The 14,552-nt window shown below is 47.9% G+C and overlaps 3 protein-coding genes across 10 annotated transcripts in view; 2 read left to right on the forward strand and 1 right to left on the reverse strand.

Annotated features, from left to right (window-relative positions):
* The first annotated feature begins 182 nt into the window (after positions 1 to 182).
* On the forward strand, positions 183 to 7,166 carry PSMD5 (proteasome 26S subunit, non-ATPase 5). 2 transcript variants are annotated; one of them, XR_014936158.1, is made up of 10 exons: positions 183 to 377; positions 455 to 599; positions 1,518 to 1,631; positions 2,074 to 2,202; positions 2,656 to 2,765; positions 2,844 to 3,011; positions 3,542 to 3,733; positions 4,587 to 4,696; positions 4,813 to 4,953; positions 5,413 to 7,166. XR_014936158.1 is itself a non-coding variant. In XM_015879371.3 (10 exons), exons 1-10 carry the CDS (start codon positions 205 to 207, stop codon positions 5,668 to 5,670), a joined length of 1,515 nt encoding a protein of 504 aa, XP_015734857.2. In that variant the 5' UTR covers positions 183 to 204; the 3' UTR covers positions 5,671 to 7,166. The 2 variants fall into 2 exon arrangements, 1 of the variants encoding a protein (XP_015734857.2); XM_015879371.3 differs by having other exon boundaries at positions 2,869 to 3,011.
* B3GALT9 (beta-1,3-galactosyltransferase 9) lies at positions 6,075 to 9,694 on the reverse strand. The gene is made up of 2 exons (XM_015879372.3): positions 9,547 to 9,694; positions 6,075 to 8,979 (listed from the first exon to the last, which is right to left on the reverse strand). The coding sequence occupies exons 1-2, from the start codon at positions 9,550 to 9,552 to the stop codon at positions 7,879 to 7,881; spliced, it is 1,107 nt and encodes a 368-aa protein (XP_015734858.2). The 5' UTR covers positions 9,553 to 9,694; the 3' UTR covers positions 6,075 to 7,878.
* Positions 9,695 to 13,017: 3,323 nt separating this feature from the next.
* The window catches only part of KCNT1 (potassium sodium-activated channel subfamily T member 1), a 55,536-nt gene continuing 54,001 nt past the window's right edge, over positions 13,018 to 14,552 (forward strand). For 3 of the 7 annotated variants that reach the window (XM_032448145.2, XM_032448146.2, XM_032448144.2), the window contains exon 1: positions 13,024 to 13,248. In XM_032448145.2, coding sequence (XP_032304036.1) covers positions 13,103 to 13,248 — 146 coding nt within the window. In that variant the 5' untranslated portion in view covers positions 13,024 to 13,102. Of the gene's footprint in view, positions 13,249 to 14,552 lie in introns of all 7 variants that reach the window. The other 4 variants (XR_014936222.1, XR_014936221.1, XM_032448143.2 and 1 more) reach the window with 4 other exon arrangements.

The raw sequence follows: 14,552 nt of genomic DNA on the forward strand, positions 1-14,552 counted from the left end.
CCGCCCTTGATGAGCGGGGTACCATCTCCCCGCCCCTCTCCCTCTCGTCCAATCACAGACCGAGGCGGTGGCGGAAGTCACGAAGGGGCGGGGCATGGCCGCCATTTTGTTTACAGCGCAGCGGACGCGATAGGGGCCCTTAGCGACGGGGTGGCGTTGCTAGGGGGAAGCGTGGATCTCGCGGGGCTTGTAGGCCGCACCAAGATGGCGGATGCGGTGGTGGAGCTGCTGGAGCGAGCGGCGCGGTGTGAGGAACCGCTGGAAGAGCTGCGTGCCCTGCGGCTCGCTGTGCAGGCCGTGCCGCCCGCTGCCCTGCGAGCCCGCCTCAGCGACGAGCACCTGGCAGCGCTATTCACCCTCCTCAGCGCCAGTGAGAGGTGAGCGGACAGGCCCAGGCCCGGCCCTGCTCTGTGAGGTGCTGATTCCGCTGACTGGTTTCTCTCTATCCGCACAGGGAGCAGCTCTCTGCCTGCGTTGCCGTCCTGGAGAGGGTCCTGCAGGCCCTGGACCCGCTCTATGTGATCCAGAACCTCCGTGAGGAGCTGAGGAAGGGGCTGTTCCACCCGGATGATTCTGTCAAGATCCTCTCCATATCCCAGGTACCCGAATTGAGCTCTGCGTTTGGCTGTGCTGCCCAACCTGTTGGGGTGCTTTGCTGCAGGCTCCTGTACTTACTGTGCGCTGTGTCACTGTATGAGCTTCACAACATGCCTACTAACCGTAACATATAAAGCTCTGTTTGGGTAGATAGCAATTGTAGCTGAATCTTATGTTTATTTTGGGCTGTTCTGAGCAGAGCGTTTTAAGCCCGCACTGACAGTAGGTACCATAGAACAAAATGCAGCAAGTTTGTATTGCTCAGGTCACTTCTCACATCAGCCATTCTATGATTCTGTGGTTTGGGATGGAGCTCTGGTCATCACAGGCCAAATCTCAGCTGTAAGTAGGGCCAGCTTACAACAGGCTGCTTGGGGTGCTGGCCTGCTCAGTTCTGAGTGCCTCCAGAAATGGTGATTCCCTTTGTCTGGGTGTCTGATTCAGTCCCTGTGGGGGAAAAAAACTCATAAAATGAATTGTAGAATGGCCTGAGTTACAAAGGACCACAATGCTCATCTAGTTTCATCCCTCTTGCCATTGACAAGGTCGCCAACCAGCAGACCAGGCTGCCCAGAGCCACATCCAGCCTGGCCTTGAATGCCTGCAGGGATGGGGCATCCACAGCCTCCTTGGGCAACCTCTTCCAATGTGTCACCGCCCTCTGGGTGAAAGACTTCCTCCTAATATCCAACCTAAACCTCCCCTGTCCCAGTTTAAAACCATTCCCCCTCGTTCTATCACTGTCCGCCCTTATAAATAGCCATTATCCCTCCTATTTGTGTGCTCCCTTCAAGTACTGGAGGGACACAATGAAGTCTCCCCAGAACTTTCTCCAAGATAAAGAAACCCAGCTCGCTCAACCTTTATTCTTAGGATAAAAAAGGCTGTTTTGGTCTTACTTAATTTAATTATACCCATAGGTTGGGAGGATTGTTGAAAATTCAGATGCTGTTAGAGAAATTCTCAACAGTCCTGAACTACTACGGCAGATAATAAATTGCATCGGTGGTGAGAAAATAGCAGTGGCTAAAGAGGTAAGTGTTGCTTTCTTCTTCCTCTACAAATGGATGTAGATGCTGCACAAAATGCATTTTCTACTCAAAATGGCAGTTTCTGTTCCTTCTTAATGAAAAAAGAGCTCATGTTGCCTGGAAGACATTGTAATCAAGAATGTGATTTAAACTCAGAAGTTGCTTAGATGTGATTAAAAACGTTTATCCAGAATTATTTTCTTCCAGTAACTGTTGGTGTGTGAGTTAACTTAAAGGCCCACATTTGATGCCAGAGGTTTGGATTGCAGTAACTAATACTAGCCCTTGTCAGCAGTAGAATAATTCTCATTGAAATGTGAATGAGAGCTACAATTGTCAACAAACAGCATGATTTAACATGTTAGTAAAGAACACTGAGAATAAATCAAGTCATCCTGGATTTTCTTCCCTTTGTGCTATAGCAAGCAACTGCTTTTGTTTACAGGCCATCAAATCTCTCTCAAGAATAGCCCAAACCCAAGATGGCTTAGAGGCCTTGTTTGTGAGCAGCTTGTTAAGCGACTTGAAAAATGTCATGGCAACAAATGATGTTGTTCGGTACAGAGTGTATGAGGTAGGAATGGGGTCAATGTTGTCCTTATAATTATGTGAGTTTTCTTCATGTCTGTTTTGTCAAGGTGAGAAGGGAGCAGGAGGAGTACAGCACTGCTGTGCAGAGCTGTTGAAAACTCTGGTGTGGGGAAGAGACAGTGATGCTGAGTAATGTGTCAGTTTAGATACACACAACAAAGGAGGAATAATGCAGTTTAGCCATTTAGAGTTTAATGGGAATAGCAGTTCATCTTTTAAAGAAAAGACAATATGAATAGAAGTCAGATGAATGTGCTGTCAGCTTGCAACTCTGTATGAGCCTGTTTCAGGCAAGCATTTTGATTAATTATGAAAAGATAAAATTTTATTTAATATGTAGTGGGTTAGTCTGCATTGTAAGATGTATTTGGCCATCACTATGAGTTGTTGACATCACAGCATTTGTATAACTTTTTTCTCCTGTGTTTTTATTTAGCTAATCGTTGAGATTTCTTCAGTGTCAGCAGATTCACTTAATTACTGTGCAAACAGTGGATTAATATCAGACTTAATTGGAGAGTTGACTGGAGATGATGTTCTGGTCAGGTATGTTACAGCAATCTTGAGATTTCACAGACTGCTAAAATGGTGGTACTCGATCTTAAAATAACCCTTTTTATACAGACCAAATAAACTTTGTATGTTACAGAGCTACGTGCATAGAGATGGTGACCTCACTGGCACATACTTCCCATGGACGTCAGTATCTTGCTCAGCAAGGAATTATCGATAAGATTTCTAACATCATCATTGGTGCAGAGTCTGATCCTTTCTCAGGCTTCTACTTACCAGGTTACATCATGCATTTCTTATTTCCCATGGTTGCCCCTTGCAAGTGTTATATATTAAACTGAGAAGACTACCAAGTTGTTTCAAAAGCCCTTAAGTGTTTCGGGTATTAGAATTCACATTGAATGTGCACAAATGAAGAATGAGCTTAATTTATTTAGAGGTGGGTAGCAAAGGTGAGATTGGGGGGGAACTGCAGTATACATTTGAAGTTGATGCATTATTGCAGATTTTCTAAGAATTTAAGAGGGAAGTTTGATCATGAATTAAGTAGCTGTTAAAAAATGAATGCATCATGTCATACATACTTGTTCCCAGCAGAACTATGAAAAGACAGTCCAAGTTGTGCTTTATAGTATGGTCTGAAGCTTCCTAAATATTTGCTTGTTCCTTTGTTCTGTGCTCTCTCTGATGCCTCTCACAGTGTTCTCATATAATAACCCCAGTTTGATGGTGAAGTGGTCTTACTTTTATTTTGACATCAATTGTTGTTACTCTAGTCTGAAGGCTTGTTTCTTGTTATCTTCTCTTAGGATTTATTAAATTCTTTGGAAACCTGGCTGTTGTAGACAGCCCACAGCAGATCTGTGAGCGATATCCTGTCTTTATGGAAAAAGTCTTTGAAATGGCAGAAAGTCACGATCCAACCATGATTGGAGTAGCTGTGGACACGCTAGGAATCCTGGGATCAAGCGTGGAAGGCAAGCAGGTTTTACAGAAAGCAAGTTAGTATCATCTTTCTCTTTAATGAAATTTTCTCAGTGTATTATAATATTAAAAAGCGTATTGATAATACTGTAATAGAGTAATGAGTTGAAAAACATGTTCAGCAATCAAGGTTGTCTCTTCAAGTAGCTGCATTATAGCAGATAAGGTGATTTTTTTAATTGCCTTGTCAGGCATGGCAGAGCAAAATGCCTCCCAGACAGAATTCTGGTGTCACAGACGTTATTTGAGTCACTCTTCTCTAGTGAGCTGCAATATACAAACTGTCAGTAGGCCTGTAATTTTAGATTCCTTTGTTTCTCCTTATCTCGTGGCCTTCAGTAGGGTGAGACAAATATGAACTGTCATGCAATGTCACTTTTTTTTTCTCTATGGCTGAAATTTTTTTCTTAATATAAAATGGTTCAGATGGTTGGAAGTAGGTTCTGGTTTTTGTTTGTTTGCTTGGTTTTCTTTTTTGCTGCTAGTTCAAAGTGAAGAGCTTAAGTGAAAAATAAGCATGAGCAGATAACTACTGTAGCATTGTAGATGATTGGGGATATCTAATCACAGATGTAGTAGGGTCTAAGCTTCCCAAGGTTGTTCAGTTATCTGGGGCAAATAACTTTTGCTTCTGGAAATCTTTGGATAGTCTACAGAAAGAACAGAAAAGCTTTGAATTCATCCATCCTAGGTCCGTATGAAGCAAAGAGAACCTTATGCTGCTTTTGTTACAGTGGATCAGAGTATCCTTTCTCAGGCTTTATATATAACTACATTAGTGGTAGGAGGGTGTTGTATAATGTAACTGATTAGTAACATTGTACTTTTGCTAAGGTCTGCTTGAATTTTTCTGTTTTCTTACTTTCAAAGGAAGCAGGTTTCAGAATCTGTTAAACAAAATAGGGCACCAGGCAAAGAATGCGCCCACGGAGCTGCGGCTTCGATGCTTGGATGCTGTTTCATCTCTTCTCTACTTGCCTGTAAGTTTATTTGTTGGGCTGGTTTTCTGGTCGACTGGTGGGTCTTTGTTTGTGTGAAGATCTATTTGTAATTCTAACTAACCTTTCATATCTGTACGTTTCTGTGCTATGTGTAGCCAGAGCAGCAGACAGAAGACCTTCTAAGAATGACTGAGTCATGGTTCACATCCTTGTCCAGCCAACCACTGGAACTCTTCAGGAGCATCAGTACTCAGCCGTTCCCTGATCTGCACTGTGGAGCTTTAAGGGTGTTCACTGTAAGTTTCTTTCCTTTATTAAAGATGAGATCATTAATTGCACTGCCATACAGTCTCATGTTTTTCAGTGGAAGTCACAGATGGTGGTATTTTATGTGAAGCCCTGAAGCAGTCAGAAATGTCTTTTCCAGTGTGCCTCACTTGCATTCACCATTTAAAAAATATAGCAAATAGGTCATGTCTGCAGTGCTTTTCTTAGAAACTTTAATTCAAAGGTTTTTCTCCTTGAAATCCTATGCAGTAGGTCACTGCTTTGATAATTCACTTCAAATATTAGGGAAGCACTGAACTGTACTTGGTTTTGAGTGATAAATACTGTTGTTTGGAAGGTAGCTGTGTAAATACTGTGTAGAATTAATATCCCATGTAAGTTTTTCTGCTCTCTCTGCTGTGTAACTGATTTTGGGGCGTTTTTAAAAGTAAGATGAATTTTTCTTCTCTTTTTGTCTTCATGTTTAGGCTATTGCAAATCAAGCCTGGGCTCAGAAGTTGATGCTCAACAGTCCAGGGTTTGTGGAATACATTGTAGACAGATCTGTGGAACCTGACAAAGCTTCAAAGGACGCCAAGTATGAACTGGTGAAGGCCCTTGTAAACTCTAAAACAATTGCAGAAATCTTTGGGAATCAGTATTACTTGAGGCTTAGGGCTTATTTGAATGAAGGCCCTTATTATGTTAAAGCAGTTTCTACTACGGCTGTGGAAGGAGCAGAATAATCTCACTGATGTCTCAATTCCCCTTCTTACAAACCACATTACTGAGATAGGTGTTAAGATGTAAGGTATAAGAGATTCCCCACACAGGAGCCGTGTGAGCGTCTCTTTAAAGGAACATGAAACACTTTGTGTTTGAAATGAGGGTCATGAGAGCAAATCAGTACTTATAGGGCACAATGTAATTTTTTTGTGGAATCTCATGGCAGAATTTTCCCGTGTCCTGAGACAAGTACAGTAAGAGTTCTGCTAACTGCTGACTGTGTCTTATTTTGCAGAAGCTGTCAGTGTTTACTTAAACTGTTCTGAGTTTTGAGTTCCTATCATGTTTTCTCAGTAGATCACAGTACAATTAAAAACAAAAGCCAAAAAATGTTGAGGATTTGTAACCTCAGATGCTGCCATGGTTTCTCTTTTTTTTTTTTTTTTAAGAAAAAAAAATATATATTTTTTTTATATCTGCCAATTGCATAGAAAATATTCTGTCAGAAACTTGTTAAGAGCTAACTGGTAACATTTTGCCCACATGAGGGAGTGCAGACTGGATTCTCTTCTCTGATCAAGTTGCTGAATGTAAGTCGTGTTTGAATAAATCCTAAGTATTGTTTACATTTTATACTGAGGATCACAGAAACAAACACTTACAAACAGAAGGAAGCTGATTTGAGGATTGGTTGTATGTAAAACCAAACTGGGAGCTTTGTCTCGTTAACTGTGGCTTTGGCAGCTAGGTTTGCTCACTGAAAAGGAGCACCAGCTACAAGTCTACTTCAGAACCAAATCTTAAACTGTTTACACTGTGTTTTATTGAGGATTAATGTTTTAACGCAGGTGTTATTTAAAAAAAGCACCCATTTTATTTGCCTGAGTTGGAATAAAGGGGTTAAAGAACATAAACACTTTATGTTTAAATGCATTAGTTGAATTAGAATATAAACGTAGTGCTTCGTGAAGCTTCATCTTTTTCTGAAGGCGATGGTGAGATAAGGTACAAGATGAGCTGATCCACCTTCTGTCACCCCTGATGTGTTGGTCCATAAGCGAAGATCACAGTGTGCTTTACACTGAAGGTCTATCTTAGATTTGTTGGGGTCATAAATCTGCAGACAAGGTGGAGGGAGCACAGTAACACATGAAATTACTGTTCTGGGGCTCATTTTAGTGTGTGAAGTCAGCTGTGCATCTGTAGAAAGCACTTGCCTGGTGTCCTCACTCTGCCAAGCAAAGTGGGATGATCCACCAATAACTTTTCTATTGCTTGTAGTACATTTGGGCTGCAGCAGAGATGTTAGCATTGCCTGCCAAAACATTGCTGGCAGGAGAACATTGCTGGCAGGGATCTGAATGGGCTGGGGAGAATCTGTTAATGTCTAATCTGTATACAGGTGATCTGCTTTGTTACTTATGATCAGATATGTACAAAAAATTATCAGCCAACGTTATGCTACTTCTCACACCTTCATCCTAGTGTGCATAATAAACATCTGGTGGGAAACACAGCATTACTGTCTCATTTGTGAGCTGAGAGAGCACAGGAGCTGTGTGAGCCTCCAAGTATGGGAAAAAAAAGCACTAAAAAGGAAAAGAATGTAAGACTTTGCACTTGTGTTGGGGTTGAGCTTGGTTATTCCAGCCGGTAATATTCTTGTGCTGGTAGTTCTGTATGAGATAATGGAAATCAATATAAGCCTTTTCTGCAATTCACAAGTCACTTCTGTGTGCGTTTTCAGCTGTTGCTTATGGAGGCTGCTCTCTGAGTCTCTAACATCTGTTTTGCATGGCTCATATGCCAAGTACAGTATATTGAAATACACAGAGGTGCCAAACAAGGGGTGTTTGTATGCACATGCACTTCATTTTGTTGAGCTCTGAGTTCAGATCTTACCCCTTGTTATCCACATCTGTTCAGTACATGACAGTATGTTCTCTTACAGCCAAATGGTTTACATGTTGCTGGTGGTGTATCTATGTGTACAAAGGAAAACACTGGATGCACACCATGTTTCTTTGTACTCATTTTACTTGTTTCACACACAGGTAGGAGGGCATGCAGCTAGAATACATCCAATGCTTTTCTACTGCAACATGATAGCATTAATGATTCATTTGCTGTTGAAGGGAAGAGAGCTAACTTGGGGGGGAGATTGCTGATGTGTACAAGGTGAGACAGAAGTGGAAGGCAATGCAGCCTTCCTTCCCAAAAGTTATATTTTAATCAGAGAAATGGAAAGCCTCGTTTTTTATTCTGTCTAAATTAAACTGTTTGAACTTATCAATATAGGTCAGAACCCTGCAGGACACCAGGCTGTAGTACGTTTCCAGTAGCGAGCAGTCTTTCCCGTCGCTTGTTTCTTTCCAGTCCTTAAATAGCTCATCCTCTTTCATGCTGGAAGAGGTAAAAATGAATTTATAGCAGCATCGATTGTAGCTGATGTGCTTTTCCCCAGAAAAGCGAGAGCTGTGAATGGGAGTGATGCCAGCTTTCTTAGCACAGATCCCAACGAAGACATCGGCAGGCACTGAAGTTGGCACCTCCTGGGCAGCCACGTACACCTTGCGCACAACGTCCTGCGACATGACGAAGGCTCTGCTGTCACAGTAATCCGGGTAAAACTCCTCTGGGTATTGATGGATGGGCACGAAGCCGGGGCTCTGGGGGTCTCTGTCAGGCACCCCCTGGTGGATGACCCTCCCACTGTAGACATCCTCTAGTTGAGTTAAGCTGAGCAAGTATCCAGCCAGGCTGGGAATGCCAACAAACATATCTTCATCTGTCTTAAGAGCATACCTTGCATGAGGACAGAAAGTCACCACCCACTCCACCATCATCATCATCTTCTGCGTCTGAGTTGCTGGACGATCGATGAAACTGCCCTCAATGATATCTCTGTGCTTTTGGGACTCTTCATCAATCTCCAGCTGGGCTTCTTCTGAAGCCGGCCTTCCTAAAGCAAACAAGGTGAGGACAGCATAACCCGCGGTGTCTGTTACATTGCCCCACGTCTGCCTGATGGCATTGCGCCTCGTCCTGTTTCCTGGGCTGCTGCAGACGAGAACAAGCAGAAATATCTCTCGATCAGAGCATGCTGCTGCGCTGCTGACAATGTAAGACCTGGAGAGGTTGGCCTTCAGCGGGGCCATGTCCAGCTTCCTGGCCCGCTCCCTGATCTCCAGGGTCTTTGCATCGCTGTAGGAGAGAGGTAATGAGCGCAGGAAGTATTCCTCCAGCAAGTCTGCCCCGAAAAGCAGCATGTGGAACAGCAGGACGTTGAACAGAACAAAGCACCACTGGTGGGTCCGGAGTCTGCACAGCTGGGAAAGAAACACAGCTGGGTGCTGAGGATTGTATTTCATAGCACGTTCAGAGTACATTTGATGATATGTTCAGGTAAAATGGAAGTGTGGCTTGTAGATGCATGTCTAATAAGTCTACAGCTTTTTAATTCCTACAGACCTCTTGCAGAGAGAGCTTAAGCTGAGATGGACGTGAATGTGCTGTAGGTTAAATGTCTAATCTCTGTGCATCCACCTGTGGAAATGCTGAGGAGTAACTGAGTATTTGAACACTTCTTATTTTAGCTTGTTATTGAAGGCAGGAGATATTAATGACCTTATAGGTCAGTTTGCATCCTCACTGCCTTGGTACTTGATCTGACAGGACTGGGAGATGGGGTAAGAGTGAGAAAGGGGAACCATTACCCCCATAGAATTGGACTGTATCACTCAGGACCAAGGCCCATCTCAGTCCAGGGCAGCTCCCCACCCCTCCTGCTCCTTGTGCTGCCGGTCCAGCTGCTCCCTGCACAGTGCCAGCCCTGAGCTGGTGGGACAAACCTGGCAGCCTTGTGCTATGCCCACACCCCACACCTCAGCACTCACCTGCATGGCTGTGGGCAGCAGTTCCCGGAGCAGCGTCCCCTCGTGTGGCAGCGCCTATCTGGGGCTGTGGGGTTGGGTTACTGCCCCGTACCCACGCACAGCTTCACCTCTCCTGCTGTGGGGAGGAAAGATGATCCCGAGGCTGATTGTGTTGCAGCTGCACCAAACACAAAGCCAAGTTCTAGCATTTCCTTCAGCTCTTTGTTGACACTCAGAAGGGGTTTGCATGATGTCTGTGGGGTCTTGGGGGACTGATAGAGCCCAGCTGCCCTGGGGGCACTTTGATGTCATGCAGCTGTGCTATCTCTGCCTACCACCCCATTTCACCTGCAGTTCTAAAGGACTGTACACGTTGGTGCTTTGGTGGCAGTGGTACCTGGGCTCCATCCCCACAGTGCCCCAAATCATAGCGTGGAGCCATGGGGGGCAGGGAGTCCCTCCTTCTCCTTGGGCAGCTGATGCAATGATGGCAGGAGAAATGCCCTGCTGTGAGCATTGGGATCACCCAGATCTCCTTTCTGGGCTGCCCACTGGGCTCCAGCTTTAGCCGGAGCAGGGTTGTGTCCCCGCAGTCCTCACAGAGCTGTGCTTTGAAGCTTGGCAAGCTGTCTGCATGGGGAGTGTCACTTAAGTGTGTTCTCCAGCATAAAAAGCTGATGAGGGAATATTTTTCACGTATAATAATACAGCGCTACAGCCCCAGATACCCATTCTGAGGAAAAAAAATTCCTCCTTTGAAGTCGCTCTGTCTCCAACTAAACTATTTAATAAGCAAATAAACATTGGTATTTGAAACTGCTTCCATTATAAATATTGGCTCTCCCAATTGTGCTTTTCAAAAACAATAATAAGCCCCACGTGTGCATCACCCCGCTGCAATTACACACAGCGTGGTGCCTGCAGTGCTGGAGCCTTTCCTTCTGCTCAGCGTTGCTGTGGCGGGGCTGGAATCAAACAGCCACGTGTACACCCCAAATATATGCAGATTTCTGTTTTCCAACCAAAGCTGTTCCTGATGTGCTTTATCTGTATTGAGAAACCTCGCTCCTCATGAGGTTCAATAGCCTCCAGCAAAGGGAATTTCATGTCCTCGAGGGGCTGAACTCAGGTCTGGGCACCTTCCTGTGTGCAGAGAGCAGGAGGGTCTGCACAGGGGCTCTTCTGGGTCTTAATAACAGCGTCAGTTGTGGTAAATAGAGGAAGACAATGGTTTTGGTCTTAGTCACCTAATAGCGCTGCTTTTGCTGACAGTTATGATTCAGCTCCTGCAAGTTCTTCACCCTGAATTCTCTGCAAAGCTGGGGAGGTGTTGGGGGGATGGTTTTATAGAGCTTAATAGTACCCATCTCATTTGGGTTTTCATACTTAATGTTCCTTGGGATGTTAAATGAAGGTAGAAAACTTACAAACAAGCTGACAAATAGCTCAGCCCCTCTGCACCCCAATAAGGGCATCTTTTTCCTATTTCATGGCTCAGTTGACTACACTGAAAATATGTTTTGTAGCCAAGCTCCCGGCATCCATTCTTTGCATACATCAGGCTTGGAATTACAGAGCTCTCTGTGTGTGTTTGATTATTGCTTCTTGAGTTCAATGACAGCTTTGACAACCATCTCCTGCTGTGTTTCTCTCAGACGGCTCTAACCCTCTGTGTGTTCTCTCAGAGCTATGTTCAGCATCAGAAACACAGAATATCTGCTGAATGGAGAGAGCATTCACTGTTACAAGATGTTTAGCTGGGGTTGTAGGAGACTTCAGGCACAGCCACAAACCTTGCTTGGCTCTGGAGCATTGAAGGTGTGCTGGACTTCACTCCTTTGTTCCTCACCAAATGACTTTCTCTCTCTGCCTCTGACTCATCCACGCCATCGCCTCCCACAGATGTATTTACAGCTCCTCCAGACACAAAGATCCCGAGTTGCCCCCTACCACGGGCTGTGCCCCTGGGCTACCGCAGTGAGACTGCACAGGGCCGAGCACTGCAGCCCCACCATGACTCAAGGTTGCATTTATCAGCTGCTGGGAAGATGCATGGAGCGTTGCTGGCTGGAGCCAGAATGGCTCTCTAAATAGAAGTGAACATTCATATTAACGTTAGCAAAGTGCTGGAGGAGGGGAAGGGCAGCATCTCTGGGCAGTGCCAGTGCTGGGAGAGAGGGCACTCAGCTCTCACGGGGAGAGAATGCAGGATGGAAACCCTGCTGTGGGCTGGGAAGGGGCAGGGAGCATTGTGAGGGGGGGAGCAGCTGGCACCGCTTTGGCACAGACACTGTGTGGGACGTCGTGCCAGCTGTCATTGAGATGTCTGCGTGACGTGGGGTGACCTTCAGGCTGAAGGCAATGGGTGCCCACATGATCCCATTGGCACTCCAGCCCTATTGGCTCTATTTGACCCTCTCTGTGCAGTGCAGCTGCACGCTTCCAGCTCACATCGCTGCGCGTGGGGATTCTTTCCCCTTCTGGCTCTTTCTCTTTCATTCTTCTCTTCTTTTTCCTTGCCATCCCCACCGTAATTTTAAGTAATTCCTCCCCCATCCTGCGTTCACCCCGCGTGTCACCGCGCTGCTGCGCCGCCGCCCCCTCTCCTCACTGAGCTGCGCATTAACATTTTGCACCCGCTAATGGGAGGCAATTAGTGAATGAAGAATAATTTCTCCTTCTTCTTAAAAGCACGTTGGGTCAGGAAGCGTCACGTGGATGGATGGCACAGGCGGCACGGGTTTGCTTTTCTCTCAAACGACTCCGAGTGTAGGAGAGTCCATATGGAGAGGGAGGAGGAGGAAGGGATGCTGCGAGAGAAACACAAAGTCTGCTCATGGGGAGAGGCATAAACCCGGGGAGCGTTTGGGGAAGGAGCGGAGCTGCGGCACCGCGGTGGCACCGGGGGGCATCGCGCTCCGGGGCCGCTCCGTTCCCCCTTCCCCGAGGGCAGCGGCCGCTCCCAGCCCGGTCAGGGCGGTGTTACGGCAGCGGGACCCCCCCGGGAGATCAGTGCCGGCCGCGCAGCACGGCCCGGGCCCGGCGCCCGGTATAAATATTGACGCGACCCTATCCAAAATAAAACAAACAGAAACACACCCCAAGCACCGGGGGGAGGCGGAGGGGCGGCCGGCAGGTGGCAGCGCGGTGCAGCGGCCGGGCAGGGCTGAGCCGGGACCGCAGAGTGCACCGGCAGAGGGAGCAGCGCCGTGGCGACCCCCGCCCCGCACCGAGCCGAGCCGAGCCACAGCATCCCCCGGTGGGAAGCACAGCAGGAGCCGAGCCGTGCCGTGCCGGTGTGCATTGAGGGCGCACCGCTCCCGCCCCCGTTCCGCCTCCCAACTTCCCGGCACCTGTTGCTGCCGCCGCCCCTCCCGGCATGCGGAGCGCCCGGCCGACCCTCGGGCTGCTGCGGGGCGCGCCGTGATGGGCGGCCGCCACCGGGAGCGGCACCGGCACCGGGAGCGCGCCGCCGCCAGTGCCCGCCGGGGGCAGCGCCCGGCCGGAGGCTCCGGCAGCGCGGGGCGCCGATGCTCTGCTCAGCTTCGCCCCTTCGGGCGCCCGCGCCGCTGCTCTGATGCCGTTCTCGGGCGAGGAGCGGAGCCTGCAGGGGATCTACAAACCCGCGGCGCCGGCGGAAGGCAGGGCGGGCGGCGGGGCTGCCGTGTGCCCCGAGTGTTACACCAACCGCACCTTCGTCTACGACGATGGCAGCGCTCACAGGTACGGCTGTGGAACCGGGGGGGAATCGGACACCGCCGGAGGGAAGGGAAGGGAAAGAAGGGGAAGGGAAGAACCGGGGCGGCCGCGTCGGGATCCCCGGTGCACAGAAGGAGCTCGTCCCTTTCCGCGGCACAAAGTTTCTGCGGGGAATTCGGTCCCCGAGCATCCCGGCGGGTGGCGGAGAACTGAAGCGGTCGTGAACCTGAGGACCGCACGATAGAAGCTCGCACGCTGCCAGGAACGGCACATCCCAGCCCGAGCTCTACGTTGGGTGGGTTCTGTGCCGAAGTTACGATGGTTGGGGCTCGGGAGGGGCTGCGGGCAGAGCTGCTTTGCAGTGCCCAGCTCCCATCAAATAGTGGATGCGTTGCTGTCGGAGAACCCCGGCTTTTCCCGACAGCTCCGTAAGGCGATCGTTCCTCTGACTGCGTTTATTGGCTGTCGTGCTCATCAGATATTAACAGAGCAAATGAAGTGGGTGCATTAATTCACTGTTGGCAGATCTGGACTCGGTTTGTGCCCAGGGTTGGACAACTGCAGTGTTGGGTTGGTTTTTTTTATGTCGACATCTCACAGTGATTTAGGGCCACTGTCCCTTGTTCCTAAGAGACTAGATAGAAAGATAAGGAGCAGTGTAGCCGATGAACTTTATCACTTTCAGAGCGTTGCTGCTGGCCAGGTAACGTGCAGTCATTGAACATTGGTTCCCGTGGTTGAAACCCCCATCACCACCCCGTGCTGTCCTCTGCCAAAGGACACTCAAAGGAGGGGCTGCAGCGCCTCAGGGACTGGGACAGGACCACCCATAAGTGCAAATACTGTCTGTCTGTCTGTCTGCCTCCCCGTGTCTGGGGCTGTGGGAGTTCCAGGGTGGCAGTGGAGCTGTATTACACCCCTGGAACCAGTTTGCTCATTTTGCATCTGTGTTTCAGACCCTCTGTCCCTGATGAGGTAATAGAGCACAGGTGTGTGAACAGGTTTGGGCTGGGGATGCAGCTGGTGGGGGGCTGGGGCTGTAACAACGCAGGAAAACAACAAGCTCGGACTGCAGCTATTGCTCCTTTTTACGTATCCTACAGTACTGCTCGGTGTAATTTATCCTCGTCTAATACACAACAACACAACACTTGTCCAAAGGTCTTCTCCTCTGTCTTTTCCAATAAGTACAGAAGAGCCTGGGTTTTAATTACAATCACACAGCTCATTGTGTTTGTAACCCCCCCTGGCTCTGTGGAGGTCGCGTTGACATCATATTCCATCTCTGTGTGCCTGCCCAGCACCCAGCACAGTGCCCACAGGGCTGC

Source organism: Coturnix japonica, chromosome 21, assembly GCF_054131305.1.
Source record: "Coturnix japonica strain WE chromosome 21, WE-NBRP24, whole genome shotgun sequence".
Taxonomy (NCBI): Eukaryota; Metazoa; Chordata; class Aves; order Galliformes; family Phasianidae; genus Coturnix; species Coturnix japonica.